We start from the raw sequence: 22,839 nt of genomic DNA, 5'->3' as shown, positions 1-22,839 counted from the left end.
TTGGCATTAGGAGGAGGGTCAAATATGTGAAGGCATGAAGTTATGAAGGAAATGGAATCCCACCACTATGACAGCTGTGGTTTCAGAGCTGCCTTTTTGGGGAGGATTAGATTAAAGTATGTATCTGAAAATGAAGGAGATCAAGGGGAAACTTTTTTTTTTTTTTTTTCCAAGAGTAACTGATCCTATCAACAAGGTGGACATATTATAGAGATACCCCAAGGCAAGAAATGAATAGGTGCTTGTGTATTGATGTGTGTGTAAGATTAAGATATCGGTTTTCCCGAGGTAGAGAGACCAATTCTGTACGAACTGGAGAAGCACACTGATTATAAAACTTTTTTTTTGTTTTTATATATCTTCAATATTATTTTGTTGTGCAATTGACAAAAAAGACTTTGTACGCACTAAATTCCACACTAAAATTAATTTTAAAAGCTCGAGATTTATAAAAAAAAAAGTCTATATGCCAATATCTACCTCTTAAGTCAATTTGAAATTAAGATGGCAAGTTAATTGAAAAGGAAAACACCTATACATTTTCAAAAATTATTGTGTCTTACCTTAATTCCACACAGCCGATATACTAAAGAAAGTGGTTACTTTACAGCGTACCCAAATCAAATTATAAGTAATATATAGACATGATGTAAAATAAGGTAGTGTGTGTTATAAAGGTGTAATGCTAAAAATACAACCCGGGGTATAAAAACCGGCTGCATAGCACAACTAGCAGCTCAAAACCCCAAAGACTACCTATCATACAGGAGGACGTTTTATTGGTTTGAAAAATGACCTAGCAATATTGCTTGGTTTATTTTGGGTTTTATGTGAGCCAGCTTAATAGTAAAATGACTGTGTGTGATCAGAGACTCACCAGTGAGGTTGGTGCGTGCACTATAGGATCCCAGGTACCGCCCGTCAGTGTTAGGGGTGTAACACTCAAACACACCTTGATCCCTGGCTTGCACTTTGGTGATGTGAAGCACTGCTGAGTCATCACTCAGTCTCTCCACATAGATCTCCTTACTATTCACTCTCTGGGCATACACAGCATAAGCATAGTCTGACTGAGCCGTGCTTACGATCCGGATCTCCCGTTCTGGCAACGATGGTAGGTACATGGACCAGTCAAAGTCCTGTTTCACACCATTTTTGTAGCCTGATACGTTGCACCAGATGGTCACGTGGGAACCTTCGGTCCGAACCAGAGGTCCACTCTGGACAGTCACAACCCTCTGAGCAGCTGCAACACCTGGGGTAAGGAAACATTCGGAAGAATGGGTACGAGGAAAAGAAAAAGAAAGGAATGTAGAGAAGGTGGAAAGAGAGAAGAAAAAAGAACATGGGTTACAAAACAGCATTTCAGATATTTCGCACTGACATAGTTAAGGCAACACACACCTCCAAACAAATACAATCTGTGGGCAGTTCAAACCGAGTCGGAAATGTCCACGGACAATCAGACAAACACTGTTTTTAAGAGGCACTCGAAAGAGATCACAGTAAATGTTGCTCTAAGCTATTACACAAGCTCACACATTAGCTCTTCACCTAACACGCAGCAACGAGGCTGCACTACATTGAGGTTAGAGGAAGCCATCTGGGAGTGACCTGAGAGCACAGCGTGAGCTGGTAAAACACAAGCCTGTGAGACGCATTAAGGCTGTCAAGCTGCACAGAGAACAGGTGCTTTTGAAGTAGATAATAAACAGTGTTTACCCAGATGCATCCCTAATCTGTTTGTTGTGCCATGATTCCAGAGCATGGATGAGCACAAACTGTGGCTTTTGAGTCTAACTGAAACATCAGCCAGGCTGTCATTTCCAGCTCTTTGTTTATCAGCAATATATGTGACACTAACAAGCTGATCTAATAAAATGAATAAGATTCAAGAGATTTTAAAATGAAATATTATTTTCAACATAAAATAATTAAGTTTAGAAATGTAATTTTCCCCATCACTAATAGAAAGCACTATTCTACAAATATGTACAGTTGGACTCTGCTCAGGTCAGGATTGCATCACTGCACTACTGTATGCAATGGTAATGGTTTTGTTTAGGGTTAATGTCAGGGTTCGGAGACAGAGAGGCTTGAAAATGACTGAAAATCAATGTCCTTCCTACCTGTAGTCAAACACTGAATCAGTGAGTATATGCTTCACTGTCCTCATAAATGTGCATACATGTATACTGATAGATAATGCAGATCAAAAATCAAATAGGGGCCAAGTACAAACAACTAGCTGTTTGTAATTATTATGGCTTATTCGCAGCTTACACACAGCCAGGACATACAATCCAAGATTAACAATCGGTTAGGAATATAATGCGAGAGTCTGTTAAACCCTAATAATACCTGCCTGTTGCATGTCAAAACTAACTTTTTCTCAAATAGTTTATCTAGTAAGGACAATTCCTCTGTCAAGATAAACAGTCATCTTCATTATGTACGTGGCAAAGATTTGGTAATTGAATGAGAGCAGTGTCCTTGATCCAAGAGGTTTCAAGAATTTCCTTCTTTCATCTGCTTTCATCAAAAGTTGCAAACAGAGAGAATTTGATTAACAATTCTCAATGTTTTTCCTGCTTAAATAAACTTTAAATAAAAACACATAAATTGCCACTGAGGTGAACTACAGATTTGGCTCATAGTATGTTTGTAAATCTCTGCATAAGGTACTGGTCTGCTAGGTCTCCAAACTTCATCTCCTGACTTCCCTCTCTCACTGGGCAGTTTAACATTTGAAACATTACTTCATGCTGACTTAAAATTAAAAGAGAGAACTTGTTTCAATGAAAAATCTAATTAATAAACATTGGCAACATCTTTTAACATTGGTAATATTGAATGATACAGTCTTCCCACCCTTACAGAGGTATTAAAGACTGGGGATGTCCAATGAGCAGAAACAAACAGTTTGTAGTGTAAAAAGCCCCTCTGTAGAGTGATTATTACCCTTCTGTGTAACCTATATTTAGGCTTACAACAAATGTGAAGGTTGACTCATCCTCTAAAACGCACACACACAAATTAGCACATAACACCACCATTCAGGGAGCAACTACAAACAACCCTCTCACTGAGGCCGGAGACAACAGAGCACTTACACATACCCCAAATCTAGACAAGGCGACAAGCACGCTGTTTCATGTCTGCACAAGCAACTGGGGATTGCAGCTGTTTTACTGTGTGTGTGCAGATGTGTGAACGTGTGTTACAGAGAAAGAAAGTCTGTTTGAGTCAAAGTCTATGGGCCCAAAGCTCAGTATTAATAATTCACCACGACAGCTTTTTAACGTTTACATCCTCGCCCCTCTCACACTTCTGCCTAAAACTCCTTTGTGTCATTCACCATTGTTAACTCATGTCCATTTACGACCATGTAATGTGTGTCCAAGCGAGGAAAACATGTATCTGTATTTCCATTTGCACTGAAAAATGCAGCTATGTTGTTTTAAATTTCAAAAAGCAAACAAAAGAGAAGAGAAAGCAGACATTGGTGGAGAAAAAAATCTGACTATGCCTGTTTATGTAGCTCTAATCTTTTAATTCTTTGATTCCAAGACTAATGTAATTTAAGGGAAAGCTAAAAAAAAAAAGATTTCATGAAAGTATGATTTGAAAATATTGAGTGAAACCCCATCTCATTGAATATAAAAATGTTTATATTATATCACATCTATATTAGGGATGGAACGGTTTATGAAAACCATCTGAACCGTTCGGTTCGATTCGCGTGTGTTGCGTTCGGTTTATGCGCTGCTCCTTTTTCCTCATAGGTGAAGCATGTATACTCCAGAGCAGAAGGTGGTGGTACTGCGACCAAAGCCAACCACCAGTAGTAAACAAGAAGAAGAAGAAGCGAAGCAGCATAGCCGGGTGTAGCAGAAAAAAATCAGCTGTTGTGGAGAATTGTGTGGGTATGGCGAGTGGGAAAGAACAGGAGTTGGAAGAGGCGCCAGCAGCACTTTATAGGTCTGCTGTATGGGACCACTTTGCATTTAGAGTGACCTACGATGTGTGTGCAAGCATTGTGCAAGTTTTGTTTATGCTAACGGCAACATGACCAAAATGTCATGCTAACCCCGAAATCCCACATACTCCGTCAGCGCTCCGCCCCGCTGCGCTCCAGACCGCCTGCTCAAAGCAAAGCCTACAGCCTCCGCTGTGGCTCCCGTCCGCTCCGCTCTGATTTACTTGGGAAATCGTAGAGGGCATGCACGAGATGATTAAATTCAAAGCAGCAAAACATGGGGAAATGATCCATGGTTTCCGCGGATCATTAAAAATAATTACAATTCATACATTTTTTTGGATTTTTTTCATTAATTTTTATCAATGTTTTTATTTTTCGGTGTAACAATAAACACCGGTTCCTTGGATTTTGTGAACCGTTCCACCCCTAATATATATAGTGTTTATATATATATATATATATATAAACACCCAGGAAGAAAGTCCATTTCATAAGGTTTCTGTTGCTCTGGGGTTCAACTGTAGTTATGTGCCTGCACCCTCTCACTACTTACAGTAGCCCAACAACATATTTTCAAACCTTCAGATTTTATTCTACTGAAGAGGTTTTCTCTTTTGATTTTAATCAAATGCACTGAACATCTTATCCACTATTCCTGCTTTTAGGAAGGGCAAGCATTCACACTGTAATTGAATTACCCCAGGTTCTGGATAAACTGATAGTTGTGGTCTGTCTGTTTCAGGATCTGGGATGGGTTTACATCAGTCTGATCTGCTCTAGAAATGGAATTCCAGCACAGTTAATAGGGTTCTACAGCCAGGTTACGTGTAAATGCACTGTAGATTTTTGCTTACCATGTATGTACTATGCATTCATGCATTTGTAATGCTATTTTTGTTAACATTTTGCCTAACACCAGATAAGTGTGCTTTTATAGGTAAAGGGGTAATAATCAAGGTCCAGCTTATATATATCAATGGCTATGAAGCAAAAGCAGAACGATCCTAACTTTTTTTTGCCTGTGTTTATAATTTTATGTCGTATTATAGTATAGTCAAGGTTTACTAACATTATTGCAAGTTTTCTGATATCATGCAGCTCTTTGAGCTTATCCAACATAAGTAGCTAATGGCGCTAATAATTTTGTTAATACGTGTTTTCAACCAACATGCACCATATTTTCTTCAGTCTTGAATGATTCTACTGCCAACAAATACAGAATCCTCTGCTGTTTTTTATGTAAAGGCACAAACTTGGCTGTTTTATTTAAGTATTTGTTGTTTCAGAGAAAAGAAGCTGAGACAGAGCCCCCTTGAGGACATAAAAAAAGAGAATTGAACTGGAGATACTATTTGAAATGAAAATATACATATATAATGTAGTGTATATAAACTGTAAGAGGGTCTATTATTTGAATTTTAAGTCAAACATAATCTATTCTGGATCCCTCTTCTTTTAAAGAATGAACATTGTTTAGAAAAATGATGAAATGGATAATAAGATTAAGTATAGAAGATAAATTCTACCAAGCCTCTCCAAATCATGATGTGTATTACATTCATTTTAAAGCATTCATATGCTGAATATTTCATCAGCAAGAAATTCATTTAGAAGTTAAAATCCTTCCGGAAGGAGGAAACCTTGAACAGTATTTACTGGCAGAGTTAAAAGCTAAAGGGAATCTGGCTGTAAATGTTGTGGGATGAATTAAAAAAGGACTCTATTGGCTGTATTGGCTCCATGCTGACCTGGCAATGCCACATCTACCCATTTCCAGCTCAGACCAGCTCATGACTATAATGCTACATCACTGCTTCTCATGTTTCAGTCCCTCTTTAAGACCTGCAGGAAATGTATTAGTCATACAACTTAAAAAAAAGACTAATATTACTCATCCCTTACAGTGTTGGTGCATTAAGAGCTTTTCCTCCGCTTGCCTGTCTCCTGTCATCCCTCTTAAAACGAGTCACCTTACTTCTGATTACTCTCACTTCCCTTCCTCTGTCTTTCATCCATCATCAATCCCTTCCCTTGTCCTTCCCCTGCAGTTTCTTTCTCTGCACATTCCTGTCTCTTTTCCTTTCCTCGCGGTTCTCTGCATCCTTTCAGGCAGGATTTAAGCAGCTCTGTGGAACTTCAAAGTGCCCATCGCTCTGCGGGCTGTTTAGAAAAGATGACAATGACATATCGAACCCTGCAGACCTTCAACTGATTTCTCTATTCCACTACTCTTGCACATTAATCCTGGCGCCCGATACCTCCCCACAATCTTCCGCACCTCTGACTGCACTAGCTTGATCTCCAGGTGCCTGTGTTTGCTCAAGAAGACCTAAATCTTTTTTTTTTTTTTTCATTAATGCTCATCTCCATTTTCATGCCGCCACAACTGCATCTCCATACATTTTCTTCTGCCCTGCTGTATCCCTCTCTTTCTCCGGGCTTCCCCATTCCCATATCTCATCTCTGCCAGTTCCTTCCCACACACCTTCACTAGATGCAGAGATCATGATTCCAAAGGAAAATGATGGTGAATGACTACAAACAAAGTGTCCATTCTGTTCATCAGTTAGAATAAAGAGAAATGGGAGCAAATGATTTCAGACTCGCAAACACAAACACACACACACATTGCTGCAAAGCGGATTAAGCTAAGTGGAAGTGGGGGTTAAACACTAATCCAATCATTTGTGGCCGGTGTCTTATTCTCAGTGGAAAAAGCAGCGAAACATGCCTGCTCCACAGACATCTTTTCGCCGCTATGACACGTGATAATTATACACCTGGAAAGGTGTATAATAAAAACACAGCAGGGGTGAAAATAATATTAAAGAAACTCACAGCAGAGGTAAAATGTGCTAATATGGATGTCCTAAGTATTCACCAACTGAGCTCCTTCACTGACACACACCATAGCTTTTCAAATAGCTTTATAGGAATTTCTATTAACTTAATGTATTTTGTAGTTCTTTATAACTTTAAACATCAAAAACCTAAAAATGTGCACTAACATCAATGACGGAGTAAACTTTTTGGGTTTAAGCTTCCTAAACTGATTTCCCTCTCAGCAGTAAAATATTCTGTAAAGGAAAAATAGATGGTAGCAAATGGCAAAAATCCTTAAATAAAACCAGTAAATGAAAAACTGCAACTGGTACAATATGCGTCGACAAGTCAGATACAAGATACAAGACTCTGGTTCATTTATGCCTTTTTCAAGCTAGAAATATCAGAAATATGTTCAGTTCCAGCCCTGATTTTACCTGAACTGGTTTTATTTTAATTGATTAATTGAATTTAACTTTATTAATCTCACACTGGGGAAAAAGTGACCCTGTATTTAACTCATCCCCTTGGGGAACAGTGGGGTGACATTGTGCGGCACCCGAGGAGCAGTGTGGGGTAAAGGGTCTTACTCAGGGACCGAGAGGGCAGGCTGTGGGGATCGAACCGGGTACTTGCAACGTTCTCAGTGCACAAGCGCACTGCTCTAACCACTAGGCCCACTCCCCCATAATCTACTTCTGAAATATTAAAGTAATAAAAGCTACACAGTATTTAGTTCCAATTGGGATGTAAAGGAACTTTAACTTTTTTGTCTAATTCATTTTTTTCAGTATTGCACTGGTTTTTAATCTCTTTATTTGCTTTATATTTCTGTTTCTAAGGATGGATCTTAGTCTGTATGCTTTTGTATAAAAGATTATCCCTATTTGTAACCTTTATCTTAAACTCTTTGAATAAGTTTAAGCAAAGCAGATATTGAAAAGAATTAGAAAAAAAATAAGCAATAAAGAAAAAAAATGTTCTGATCTTCAACCCCCAAAACAGGGCTTCTTATTATATTGAGCTACCATGCAGCTGCACGTAATTAGGAGAGCCAGGCCCACATCAGCGGTTAGGCCATTCATGTTACATCCTGAATTGTCAAATAGACAATCAAATTTTCATAATCAGATTGGATATTTTATGGGATGCACATGGTAAGGCACTATTTCCTATTTCCAACTTCAAGCTCCCATCAAACAACAAAATTAAATGTCCCACCGATACAAAGAGAAGAAACGGATACATTCACTCTCCACTTAATTAGGTGCACCACTGTGGTACACAATGGGACCCCTTCACATCAGAATTTTGGTTGTTCTTGACATAGATTCACCAAACTGTCCAAAACATTGTACAAAGACACCCTGCAGTCATCTGGAACCAGTATAACAATTAACATCAACAAGAATATCCCATCCATGTCCATCCATGCGGCTCATTTGAAAAACGTTGTCTATTCCCTGTTAACATGAGGAATGGATATCTGTAAAAAAAAAAAACAATGAGTAGTATACATTTAAAGTTTCTTTTATGTCCTTCCTTCTCCAATCTAATGCTCACTTCATACCTCAGCATCTATAGGTCCCTCTACACTATTTGTAATAGAACATGTATACCACACTAAAGACGTAGATGACTGGTGGGAAGGAATTTCCTTTGGGCAAAATCCAAGTTATAAGACCGTAATATGCAGTACAGCTAATCTGCTTATACTTTTAGCAACATTTACCTTAAGGTTCAAACCTAGCTATTTGTATTAATTGCAACCCTAGATACGATTTACTTAGTTTGATTTTAAAGAATAGAAAAAAATACATAAACTCCACTCAGAAAAGCACTGAGAAAATGACCCACTGTTGGATTATAAAAATTAAAGCATATGATGTTAAAGGGTTAAAAACATCACTTAAATAAAAAACAGTAACAAAAAACATTTATGGATGGAATCTATGTCCTTTTTTTGCCAAAGCTGGGTACTAATTTAAGCAAAGGGATATCTGTGAGGATTAGTAAAAATCAAGGCAGCAATGAGAAGTGTAAAAAAAGAAATAAAAAAAACTCTTTGTTGGGAAAATTAGAGAGAGAGAAATAGTAGAAGGCCAGTAGTTACCTCCAGGGTCCCAAACACTATTAAAAACACACCAAACTAAGTGAATATATATGCGCATGGGACTCACTTACACTGTGAACATTCTGAATGTATTTCAGACAGAATTAACTGGAACATCAGAGGACCCCCCCCCCACCACTGGTTTAAAATTCTGCAATATCACCCTTCATATCTCTGCCCTCAGGAAAACAAAAGCATTTGACCCTGTTAATATCATTATTAGAGAGAAGGAAGTCCATGAGAGACAGAGAGATTCTGTAAAGAGCGAAAGATTATATTAAAAAGGAAATGTCAACATTCAAAGAGAGGAAAAAAAAAAAAATTCAAGTACTTTCAATACTGACATGACTAGAGATTTTGTTCTTGCGCTAATGTACAAGTGATGGAAAATGTGCTCTAAGAGGCTGAAAATGCCCATATTGTCTTTTGAGGATGAAAATGAGTCTGTACATAGCTCTGGGAAATCATGTCCTCCTAATGGCTTGATGAGAATTCCCAGCTTTTCCCTTTCACAGTGTTTGGGCTTTTTGAGGGGCTCTGGACAGCATCAAACATTACAATTCCGGATGCATCCTCCTTCTCTCTCCCTTTCTCGCACTCTCTCTCCTTTTCCAGCCCTTGTCCTTCCTGCAGTGATAATCACCACCTGCGTCAGAATGTAAAAATCATTGTAACATGCCTGTTATTAACAACCCCTGACCCTGCTCCAAGCTTCAGACTCTTCAAAAAAATCCCCTACTCCCTGACTAATCTATTAAATAGAATCTTTTAAAGATATTTTACAGACAAATGTCTGAAATTGAGAGAAAATGAAAGTATTAGCAGCTAAGAAAAAAACACTTGTCGCTGAAAGCTCTGTCACTCGAGAAACAGGTGTGACAGTGAGTGCAACTTGAAGAGGTCCGGATACAAAGAGAGACTAAGGGTGGACTTCCATTAGCGGCTGCTAAGACAGGCCGTCTGGTCATTTCAACAGCTGACAAACAGTTACAACAACTGCCCATTACTCCCACGCAGCACTAATCGGAGCAAAAGCAACAGAGTACAAGTTGTACAGGCAGTGAGTATAACAGTCATCATTGTATGTCAGAATTTTGTCTCTCTTTTAAATTGGAACATGTAGGATTAGGGTTGATTGTATATACTGTATAGTATAAAAATAAACACAACATATATATTAGATAAGGCAAAAGGGAAATTTTTTATTATTATCCATATGCTTTTTTTGTGTTTTTTTGCCAGCAGAATGTTTCACTCTTGTACTTTTAAAATCTTTCGAAAGTCAAAAAAGAAATAAAAACATCAGAAGGCATAAGATGAATCACAACTTATAGACTGCTGTAATCTTTTATTTCACATTTGCTTTAAGGCGGAGAAAACTGCAACGCTACTTTAATAAATATCTGCACTCTCCCTTTCAAAAATAAAACCAGAGTATTCTTTATCTCTTTCTGGCTCTGAAGCAGACAGGAATGTCATACCTGAAGACAACATATTACCTGCCAAGAAGTTTATAATTTTAGCCATTTTAAATGGAATAGAGATAACTTGCCAATAATTTATTAACGTCTTGAGCAAAAGCATAACTTTTTGCAAATTATCTCAACTTATCCGATCGGAATAGTGATAAAGCAACAGAAAAAAAATGCAATTGATACAGTAATAATGCATAGACACAATTTCTTGGAAAGAACCATTGTCTCTTTTTTGTATTCTTCTAATATTTGAATAGTAGAGGCCATTTTTAATAGGAATTTGTTACCCAAAAACTTAATTTTGAATATTTTTTTTTTAATAAGAATGCATTCATAAGTTCCTGCAATAGAGGGATACTCTGCTTCCTTTCATAAATAGTAACTTATTATTTAGATCGCTTTGATATAATTTAGGAGGAGAATCGAGGTCATGTGACCAACCTGTGTTTCACAGTCATGACTTTGTAAAACAGTATTTTCCAAATTATGCAGCAGTAATTAATTGGTCAATAATAATATTATCAGCAAGCTATTAGGTCATTGGCTTTGTCAAATGACCATAATTTACTATGTTAAAGGCCAATAATGCATCCTTGACCATCTGGGTTGTTAGTTGAGCCTCAAAAAAAAAATTACCAAACTTACAGTAAATATTCTGAAACCCAATTAGCTTAGCAAATACACAACAAACTAGTATTTACCGGTTTCAGGATGATGTAGTGTGCATAACCTTTATCAAATGCTTTAGCATCCCAGGATCTCCAAAATATGAATATTTTGCATCATTTCAACCGTTATCCTATCATAAGTTTAATCTAAATTTAATAAATTTCATTTTCGTACACATAAGAACATATTTTTTATATCCAAATAAGCGATCCTGCAGACTTTTTAAATAAGCCATGGATAACCATACTCTTTGAGTATCAGCATCATTAAATATTGGTAACCTTAAATGCAGCATGCAATAACCTGCAAAGATATTCATCTTTAAAAGTACACTATATTGCCAAAAGTATTTGCTCACCTGCCTTGACTCACATATGAGCTTAAGTGACATCCCGTTCCTAATCCATAGGGTTCAATATGACGTCGGTCCACCCTTTGCAGCTAGAACAGCTTCAACTCTTCTGGGAAGGCTGTCCACAAGGTTTAGGAGTGTGTTTATGGGAATTTTTGACCATTCTTCCAGAAGCGCATTTGTGAGGTCGCACACTGATGTTGGACGAGAAGGCCTGGCTCTCAGTCTCCGCTCTAATTCATCCCAAAGGTGTTCTATCGGGTTGAGGTCAGGACTCTGTGCAGGCCAGTCAAGTTCATCCACACCAGACTCTGTCATCCATGTCTTTATGGACCTTGCTTTGTGCACTGGTGCACAGTCATGTTGGAAGAGGAAGGGGCCAGCTCCAAACTGTTCCCACAAAGTTGGGAGCATGGAATTGTCCAAAATGTCTTGGTATGCTGAAGCATTCAGAGTTCCTTTCACTGGAACTAAGGGGCCAAGCCCAGCTCCTGAAAAACAACCCCACACCATAATCCCCCCTCCACCAAACTTTACACTTGGCACAATGCAGTCAGACAAGTACCGTTCTCCTGGCAACCGCCAAACCCAGACCCGTCCATCAGATTGCCAGATGGAGAAGCGCGATTCGTCACTCCAGAGAACGCGTCTCCACTGCTCTAGAGTCCAGTGGCGGCGTGCTTTACACCACCGCATCCGACGCTTTGCATTGCACTTGGTGATGTATGGCTTGGATGCAGCTGCTCGCCCATGGAAACCCATTCCATGAAGCTCTCTGCGCACTGTTCTTGAGCTAATCTGAAGGCCACATGAAGTTTGGAGGTCTGTAGTGATTGACTCTGCAGAAAGTTGGCGACCTCTTCGCACTATGCGCGTCAGCATCCGCTGACCCCGCTCCGTCAGTTTACGTGGCCTACCACTTCGTGGCTGAGTTGCTGTCGTTCCCAAACACTTCCATTTTCTTATAATACAGCTGACAGTTGACTGTGGAATATTTAGGAGCGAGGAAATTTCACGACTGGATTTGTTGCACAGGTGGCATCCTATCACAGTTCCACGCTGGAATTCACTGAGCTCCTGAGAGCGACCCATTCTTTCACAAATGTTTGTAAAAACAGTCTGCATGCCTAGGTGCTTGAATTTATACACCTGTGGCCATGGAAGTGATTGGAACACCTGATTCCAATAATTTGGATGGGTGAGCAAATACTTTTGGCAATATAGTGTATTTCAAAAAAAAATAAAAAACAATCTACTGGACTTTGTTTCCAAGTTTGAAGATGTTTTGCTTCCCATTCAGGAAGCTTTTTGAATTCAAAATGGCAAAAATAGCGTTGAATTTGAGGTTTTATACAGAAACCCAGCAAAGCCTTGTTTTTGCTTTGAAAACATGCAAATTGAAGCGGACGAGTTACCCCTTTGGAATGGGGGCTGTTTGGGTTCTTTTGGTAGCCTGCATTGATGCATACCCGTCTAAGTGTCATTAAAAGTCATTAAAGGTCCTCCGCTCTCCTGTAAAGGGGTTGGGGCTGCGATGATAGCGGAAACGGATTAACTCTATTATTGCATTGTGGGTTTTTAAAAGCTGAAACCTGAGTCCCCCCCTCTGTTTAAGGTTGTTTTTTCTTTCTGAACATAGATGGCTTCCTTCACACCCCTTTAAAACCACCTATTTTCTTTGTCCAAAATGTGAACATTCTGGTCCTCAAAAGAATGTCCTTTGTTTCCACTTGTAAACAAAGTTCAGTGATTGTTTTTATTTTTTTTTTTTGGAATGACTATGACCTGGACTGAGAATCTTCACCAGCATCTTTAAAAGTAGTTTGTTGAGAATCCTTGTCTTTCTATAATCTAAATAGTATAGTTTAGAAAAGCAAAATGTATTTCTTCTTGGCTACTTAACCTTTTACAGCAACACATTTCCACATCTCTCACTCAGACTGAACAATCAAAACCTTTTGACCTCCATTTGCCTGGAAACTTTGGTTGCAGCTTTGGAGCTTATTTCTGACTGAGGAACACCAAGCCACAGAACCAAGGAAAAAGCTTCGGCTAAATATCTTAAGAGTCTGGAACGGTCATCCTATCAAATTAAATCTGAAAGAAAACATTTAAATATTGGAAATGCAGACTTAGTTAAATAAATTCTCTTATGTTTCTGCAGATTTTGTGCAGATTTTTTTATTTTGCCTTGCTTTATAGCATGTGTTTACAGTCACCTCAATAACTTTAAGCATTCTTTATACAATACATCACCCAAGTTTAATTTAAAAGTCAAGCTATACAAACACAACTTATGAATGGCACAAGAACTGCAAGCTTTCTTAAGCTGGGTGATATTCAGAGATTCATTTGGTCCTTTATGTAATCCAGCGGCCTAAGTCTGGACAAGGCAATATACAATCAACTAAATCAATTGTTATGATTAATTTAAAAAACAAAATAAATAAAAAAATCTGTTTTATTTTCTCCAAATTATATAAACCTACTGTATACTGAAAGATTCCAATATGCTTTTTTAAACTCAGTTCTTTTAATTTAATTCAACTATTTGGTCTCCGATTCTGAATAATTGTCTTGATTAGCTATGCATTATAGAAACTTGTTAAATAGGAATTTAATTTTAAAAGCAAACCCTAATTTAGACTGCCTCATTCTTTTTACCATCATCTTTATCTCAGATTTGACAACAGGTCGAGTGCTTCTTAAATCAATTTCTGACAGACATAATGAAACTAGCCTTTACTGCACAGCAATTTTGCACTTCAAAGGATCCTTGCTTTGACTTCATATATTATTTACGTATAATCTAAAGCACTGGCACAAAAAAAAAATGCCCTTTACTCAGATTAACATAAATGCTATAAAAAAAAAAACTATCTGGTAAAGTTGTAGGTTATGATCATTTATTGATAGAGGGGCCAAAACATAGCAATTTACATTTCAAATCTCTCTTCTGTAAAGCTGGATTTTTGCACTCATGTTTTTTACCTAGGTAACTAGGATATGCCTAGTTTATCGTCTTAGTGGGTTTCATGCAATTTCCATTAGGGTCAGTCTATGTTTTAACATATTAATCCTTCATCAAACATACCAGAGTACACAGTATCAACGTCTACCGAGACAGGATTACTACGGTATAATGTAACATGACTACGCAATTTATACCATACATAAACAGTTAAAACCTCAAATGGTTTATGTAATCTAGCTACTATTTAAGGATCAGTATGTCAGAAATATGATCACATTTGGCATGTCAAAAACATTATGGAACAATATTTGTTTCTCAGACCTGCAATAATAAAAAAACAATAAAACAAAGTAATAAAATATTACAAAATATCTTTAGGAAAGGGGCCGTTGTTTTGACATATTGGGTATATAACTATTTAAAACAAAACAATGATAACCTTCAGCTTTATTTTTAGTCTAAATCTTACATTCATTTTCATGGACACAACTGCTTAGCCTTGTCTTGTCATTTTATTACCCCGTTTGTGTGACACATTTTTTTCCCGGGACAACAGATGAAAAATGGACAATCAGCAAAATGTGGTGGATTTACAGCAATACTTATTAATTTACATTTCCACTGTCAAATAAGGCCCCGTCCACACGAAGTCAAAACGAACACGAAACGCTGATATTTTCCAAAACGTTTGCCGTAAAGACGGAGACGTAAAATAAATGTGAGCGTCCACACGAATGCATGAAAACGCTGCAAAATGTATGCCAGGCCTGTAAGTGGCGCTGTGGTGCCAAAGCAAAAATAAGCGACGAAATGTAGGGCATGCGCACTAATATTTATACATGGTTGCCCTGCGGGTCTATTTTCGTGGTTAAGTCAAATTCAGGTGCTGAACTATGTGGTCGATATTGCTCTGTTCTTCCTGGAGATATTCCAGAAGAAGAAGATTCTGTTGTAAGCCCGACCAGCCCGACAGCAGGGTGAGTAGCATTAGCAGCAACGGCGCCATTGTTGTTGTGATGTGTCGCGCTTGCGTGTTTAGAGGCGACGCTATGACGCATGCGTGTAAAAAAAAAAAAAATGCGGTTAGGGTGTAAACATGGAAACGCGAAAACGGCGTTTCAGAATCTTCCCACTCTGAAGGGTGAATAAAAAAATGATCGTTTACAGACCCCCGAAACGCCGGCTTCGTGTGGATGAGAGGCTGGTTTGGTGAAAAATTTGTGCGTTTAGGCCAGGGTTCGTCTTCGTGTGGACGGGGCCTAAATCAGTAAACTGAAATCAAGGTCCATATAAGAAGAAAACCAAAGTCTAGTCGGTAGTTTATTCAGCCAAATTCATGATCAGCACTGCGTAAGGAAAACAAACTGGTATCAGCCTTGATACCTTTCTTTGTTTTCCTTATGCAGTGCTGGGCTACACAATCTTTCTCTGATGGTTTCTAATGGTTCTGGATCTTCTTTCACATCTAAAAGTCTAAGAAAACTTTCTAGCAGTGACCATAAAGTGTGAGGAGAGGTCACATCAGTCTGAGGAATTTTCAACCAAAGTCTAAGTATATTTTCTTCACTCTCCTTTAGGCCTAACATGATGTCAAGTCAGCTACCCTGTTTTTTTTTTTGTTTTTTTTTTCTGTTTTTTGTTTTTTTTATAAGTCAGCCAACTTTTGCCAAATCATGTTTACATTGCATAATTGTGCTCACTCTCTTCTGATAGCTTCAAGCTTTTTAATTGAAAGCACATTCAAAGATATGCATGAAGTGCACACAGATGAAAAGAAGCTCTGCAACATTTCATATGACTTACAGGAGGCTGTTGATCAATTCTTTTCCTTCTCCAATTGGTGCTTCCATGTTATACCTACTATTTTCCATTTATTCCTCACTTCTTTCATTGGGTTGATAAATCTTAATTAAAATATTCTTCACTTCTAAATTGCTTTGAAAAATGTTCCGTTACATACATTTCAAATTGATTCGGCTATAATTTATGTTGGACCAATTGGCCAATAAAATGTGACAGTTTAAGATCCCCAATCAGATCCAAATAACTGCGTGACCTTCTGCTAGTGTTAAACACTTTTAACACAGCATCCAACAGCATTTTCATAAGGGAGATATATCACTGTTTGTCAAAGCCCACCTAGACCCACCTAGAGAACCCTGATAGCATTATGAGGATCATGTTCTTGGACTTGCTGTAGATGTTAGGAGTGGATATCATCTGCTCCAGCAGATACTGGACACAGGGCTGTGTATTTTACAGTATGGGATACAGTAATGTTGCTCTGTAAGAAACTGCAGCTACTTTGCGTCTACACTGGAGATTTCCCCAAAACAAATCATAACTACAGTCATACCAAATTATATCCACAAAGGTTCTCTGAATACTCTGGCATAGTGTGCTCCTTTACAGGTGAGTAGGTCTTAAACAGTGGACACAGGAGTGGTGGTGCAGGAAAAACCAAAGGGGTGGTTATGGATCTCCTGAGGAAACTGATGTCAGACCAACCATTCTGACACCAGTGAGCATCCTGATGTTCAGATAGTGGACTTTTTGAATTACCGGTGTCTGATTACTGGTGAACTTTGAAGAAAGGGTCAGAAAAGACTCTACCTGTTGAGGAGAATGTTAGTCTGTAAATGTGTAAGGGTCTATCGTGCAGACCTTTTTCGTAAACACTGTTGTGCCAAAAAAAAAAAAAAAAAAAACTCTTCTATAAGTCGTTTTTTGGAACACCAGCTTATCTACCACTGAGAAGGAGACGTTTGATAAAGAAGCCAGCTCTGTCATAGGAAGCCCCATTAAAAACATTTATGTTGTGTCCCATTCTGTTATAATGATAAATCAACAAGTGTGTAGTACCTTAAACATGTTTAATTGAATGTTTGGTGATGTAGTTTACACTCCTTATATATCGTTATATCCTACGCTGATGAGAACTTCATGCATCACAAGAATGGAAGCAGATGACAGGAAGCAGATCACATGAATAGGACTCCTCATAAATATGAAAGCATGTAAAAAAATTTTAAATTAACTAATACCTGCTAAAAATGAACTTGGAACTTCAGGTTTAACCTATTACTGTATTTAATAACATCTAATCATCATTGGAACACTATATGAATTAGTTAAGCAGTGGCCAACTACTCTCAAAGCTTTCCTTTAACAGAAAAAGTGAGCACTTAAGGATTTTTTTCTGTCTCTTAGCTTTACACAATATGCAGATGATATAAAGATAAAGATCTTTACCCGGCTACTGTCTGCAAAACCTTTACACATAAATGTGGACATATAAGATTTTTGTAATCACAATCCCTTTTATCTAACATTTCTCCACCTCAAAAAGTTATCACTCAGAAACCACAAGTATACAGAAGTACATTAATATTCTGGTGAAATCCTGGTGATATTCTATTAAGGCCTGAACACACCAGCATGATTTAGCACCCGATCCGACAAAAATCAAGATCATATGAGGTTGTGGCACTTAGAGCTCATTGAAAATGCATGGAGCTGGTCAGACTGCACACGATTTTCTGCAACTCAGCTCGCATAGCTCTAAACTCAATAGACTCCTGTATTTTTGCTAGCATAGACGCAGCAATTTGGCAGCAATATGAGTCTGGCAGGAAGAGAGAGACGGTAGAAAAGTAAAACATATCTGCCTTGGGTAAAATACAAAGTCAAATCCCTGAATTGCAAGATAAACTAACTACGTTCACCCCATTTAAAAACTCACAGTGGGTATATAAGTGGGGCAGACTTTCCTCATGCCTAGAAAAGATAAGCTTTCATTATTTTTTTTGCTTTAATGTTGTGTGAGGCTTTGAGTGAAGTCCATATATGTCGCTTAATGGATATATGGACTTCAGCTTAGCCAAAACCAAATAAAGCATACATTTTTGTCCATGCAGTTTCAGTTCATAGACACAAAAGGCTTAGACAAAAAAAAGAAAAGACAAAACAAAACAGGAGGAATGTTTTTCTAATAAGCAAAGACTTACTGCAAACTGGTACAAGCCAAGTACTTATATTCTGTAACTCAAACCCTGACCTCTAATGTATGTCTGAAATTGTAATCCCACTGTGACTTCCACCTGGGTTATACTCTCTTTTGCTCTCACTATGCTAACTAGTTCTGATTTATGGCTCCCCTGGGCCACAACAGTCATAACCCCACCTGCACCATTGCTCATAACAGCTGTTGAGGCCAGAATTGAAGAAAGGGGTGAGTTCTTAGCGCCAAGTCAGCAGTTAACTCAGGTCACTGTTTGGATTGTTCTAAAACCTAACCATTTCTATATAGTGTAATAAAAGGGGCACTGCCACTTACCCACATGTCATTTTATTTCCAATCTGACCGCATACAAGGGATGCAAGTTATGAACTATTGAATTGATAGTAAGTTGATCGATTTTAAAAGTAAGACATACATTGTCATCTAATTGTAAATTAAGTATTTGTTTTCATCTCTGGCTGATACACATTCTCTCCTTTTTTATTCTCATCCTGGCAACACTTTTCTATTATATCAATAGCAAAGGCCAAATTATAATCTATTCTTTTTAGCTCAACAGCTGTCTATTCCTCCTACCTCCTACAAACCCAGCTGTTTTGCCTTCCCATTTCACCACAGAAAAAAAGGCAGCCAATGGAATCTGATTTAATAAACACTGAAAAGGCTCTCAGATCCATTCAAATAAGAACCTGCCCACAATTTTCAATCAACATTCATTAGGTCTTCTCTTGTTCATCTTGCAAAGTTTACATTTCCAAAATACCACAGGTTGCTACCTATCAACATGGAGATATTTCAAAGTACAACAAAGAGTACAAGCTTATTCTGGAACTCAGTAAAAAATTCCTTGCATGACTGCTGTTTAGCTTTGGAGCATTGCAGCAAAAGTCAACAGGGAGAGTCTAGGCAGAGCTGAAACTCAGATGCTGCAACAAAGTTAAATGTGGCACAGCTAGAGAAACATCTTGTCTAATAAATTTTATTTAAATATAAAAAGCATGATTCAAATCAGCTCTATACTCATCATATTGTCAATTAACAATTAAAAAACTAGTGAAGAAGCAGCAGCTTGCTAGTTAAGATGCGCACCTCTGTGGCTCAATGGGATTTTTTTCAGTGACTCTGGATCTTAGATAAGACAGACAGGCTTTCTGGGAGCTTGATATACACATAAGACAAAAATGGATTTGTAATTTTTATGCAGGCTATTATCAGTAGAAAGATTTCTTGTCCAACATAGATTTGTTTACTTCAGTGTTCTAAACCACATGCATTATACAGGCACATATCAGCTTGTAGCATGATTTTTTTTTTAATAGTTACATTAAGTTTTCAAGATTCCACTATTCATCCAACCAACTTCTCCCACTTAATCCATCAGGATTATGGTGGGGCTGGTGCCTACTGTAGCTTGAGCAGTCTATCAGTGAAAGCTGTGGTACACCCTGGACAGGTCACCAGTAAGATCGTTTCACGCCAAAAAAATAAAAATAAAATCCTTTTATGAGATCAGAAGAATTTGATTGAGACACCAGAGGTTTTACCAGCTGCATGAATGAGGATTGCTAGACTTACTAAACTACAGATACGTTTGGCATTTTAGAGTATGAAAAATCAATTAATTACAATCTCTCTGCATTGTTTCTTTTTTAACGGGACGTTTTTGTTGTTTTCCATTATCAACTGTCATTTAAAATTAATTGTTTCATGGATGTATGACCACTAATTGGGTACACAGAAAAAATATATATAGATAGCAATTTTACCAAAACTATCTTGTGTTCAGAAAATTTGAATTAGCTCTGTAGAAATAAACACGAGTAGGGAGGACGTAGGGATAAGGTCAAAACAACCCAACCAGGCAATTCCTGCTTTTGTTTATTAGCATAAACCAGGTGGTTAAAATGCCTTATTTTATTTAACATTAGTCAAAACACAATTTTTTTGTCTCTTTGTCTGTTGTTTGAATTCCCTGTCAACCGCAGCATGTATAGCATCAGCCTGAAGTGACTTTGTAAAGCTTAACAACATGATGCTTTAAAAAACCTGGAATGCCTCAGACGGTGGAAGGTTTGACAGATCGCGTCCCATGAGTTTCTGTTTTGTTTCTATACAGGTACATTGCTAGGACTGTTAAACCTGCAGATGTAAAACAGGCACGGATTCTGTAGAGACAAGTGACACCTTCAAAATTGCTGCTTAGCTCCCTATATAAAGTATTCTGGTGTTTGGAAAATTGTGAGGGCTGATTTCCATTTGCTTAAGAGTAACAAAAGCACCAAAGAGTAAATGATGTCGTTTATTGAACTGCTGCAAAAAGTTTGGAGTTTTAAACAACAGTTTTGTCACAAGTAGTCATGTGCCACTGTGGCCATTTAGAAGCAGACCTGGATCACAGCAGAGCTATATTAATCCCTCCGTAGGGTGCTCTTTGTTTCATCTAAAAGCCACTGCTTTTAGAGAGCACCTGGACACAGCTGAAAAAGCAAAAGTTGTAAAAAAAAAAAATGTGATATATGCCCCTAAAGGCAGCAAGGCAACGATATTTTAAAGCCATTATTGGCAAGCAACACCCAGCACGTCTGTTGTGGTACAAAAAAGTTCAATTAATTATTCAGCTAATATCAACTTGGTGGACTTCTATTGTTCTGCTTTCAAAAGCAAAACAGCAAGGTCACTAATCAGCAATGAAGAGTTCTTTTTATTTAAAAATCATTGCAACATTTAGTAGGTATTTACCCCCTTATTCATATACATATATTTTTCTTTGCATAGGTTTTAGTAAAAGTCCTAATCTCTTTTTTTGAAGTGTGAGTGCTATAATGTCATAAAGCTCTTCTTCAAGGTTATCAGCTTGTTAGTACTACGTTGAGCCCAGATATCTACTGTTAGGTCTGGTAAGCTAAAGAAAGACCAGCATAGCAACAAAGGAAATAAGACTGGTCCTTTCATATTAGGCCACTCACACACACAGAGTGACACAAACACACACTCTTCTAGTACATTAAGGGCCTTCAGCAATATACCCCTCACTTAGTCCATTTACTCCATGTGGACACCTGCTACCCTACAACCTTCACTCCCCCCCTCACCATGGCCATAATCATCCTAACCTCCTCATTCCAAATACACACAAGCCCCATTCTGACCATTTAATACACACTGCAGATGCACATCTACTTTCAACAAAAAAACTTGTTACCCTTTGTAGAAGTCGCACGACGCACCACTAACCACATGCTACACAATGCAATCAAGTTAAGAATTTAAAGATGAAAATATATTTTTATAATGAGGAGTAAGCATGCCTCAACTAAGACGGTTCTATTTTTCAGTCATTTTTCCATCTCACACTTGTGTACAATTATCCCTGACAGCTGCGTGTACTTAAAGTACAGTTGTTGGTTTTTGCTTGATTGGCAACTCGCTATCAGCACAGGCGTTCTCTCATAAAGCTGCAGATTTTAAAACGAAAGTAATTAAGTATTAATTAGTCTACTTCAAACAGACATTTCTGCCACTGTCTGTCATTTTGCCTCCCGGCCTATCCAAGACATGAGCTGGGTAAAAATCATACATTAATGAAAGCACAATAAAGATACGCACAAACAAACAGAACAAACTTGTTTTTAACCTTTGTGGGTTTGGTGGGGCAGGCAGAAAAAGCGTCGGTTTTAGGGGACGCAAAGAGAGCTGAGACATTTATGTTGTAGACAGTAAGTTAGACACACGTCTGAATTTGAAATACCGGGCCGAGCATTTGTCAACCTGCGTGAGCTGGCAGTGTGCAAGCTGGGAGCGGTAGCCATAGTTACAGCGCCTGGTGTGCATCCCACCAGCGTGGGATCTGCTCGGGTGGAGGATCAAGCGGGGAGCAGAGGGAGTTTAGCTGCATGGAGGGACGATAGCTGCAGAGCTCTGTGGGTGTTTGTATGTCAGTGTGGAGGAGTAAAGTGGAGTCCTGTCTCCAATGAGCCACAATCATTGGTCCTTACACAGAAAGCCAAAAAGAAAAGGAGGGAGGAGCAGATAAATTCCCAGTAGGGAACGGGGAGAGGGGGGGTTGCTTTTGTCTGTTACCTTAGGAAGGTTGGGGATAGATCTGACTTTTAAACATAAAAAACTTCCTCCTTAAGGGTGGGTGAAAACATCTAGTTTATATCCCGCTTACTATCAGTTTCTAATTAGTGCTCTTTGAAGAAAGGGTGGACTTGGCACGCCATTGTTTAAAAAAGCTGTGGGGGAGGGAGGTCAGGGGTTATTCATTGCAGAGGAGGCAGCTGGAGTGCTTTTAACGCTTAACAATACAGAAAGCCATGCAAATCAGCCCAAAAAAACAAACCAGTTCACTAATAGCTAGAGGGCTGTTTTGGGGTTTGTTATCAGAAACACGCGAGATGCAATCTGTAGAGATGAGCCGGATCAGCAAT

General features: G+C 38.2%; 1 protein-coding gene across 1 annotated transcript in view; it reads right to left on the bottom strand.

Annotated features, from left to right (window-relative positions):
* The window catches only part of igsf3 (immunoglobulin superfamily, member 3), a 114,984-nt gene that overhangs the window by 79,825 nt on the left and 12,320 nt on the right, over positions 1-22,839 (bottom strand). Inside the window, exon 2 of the mRNA XM_038293411.1 lies at positions 878-1,255. Coding sequence (XP_038149339.1) covers positions 878-1,255 — 378 coding nt within the window. The remainder of the gene's footprint in view (positions 1-877; positions 1,256-22,839) is intronic.

Source organism: Cyprinodon tularosa, unplaced genomic scaffold, assembly GCF_016077235.1.
Source record: "Cyprinodon tularosa strain WSP-4 unplaced genomic scaffold, ASM1607723v1 ctg326, whole genome shotgun sequence".
NCBI lineage: Eukaryota > Metazoa > Chordata > Actinopteri > Cyprinodontiformes > Cyprinodontidae > Cyprinodon > Cyprinodon tularosa.
Note: the sequence above shows the minus strand (reverse complement) of the source record. Positions and strands in the feature narration are given on the sequence as shown.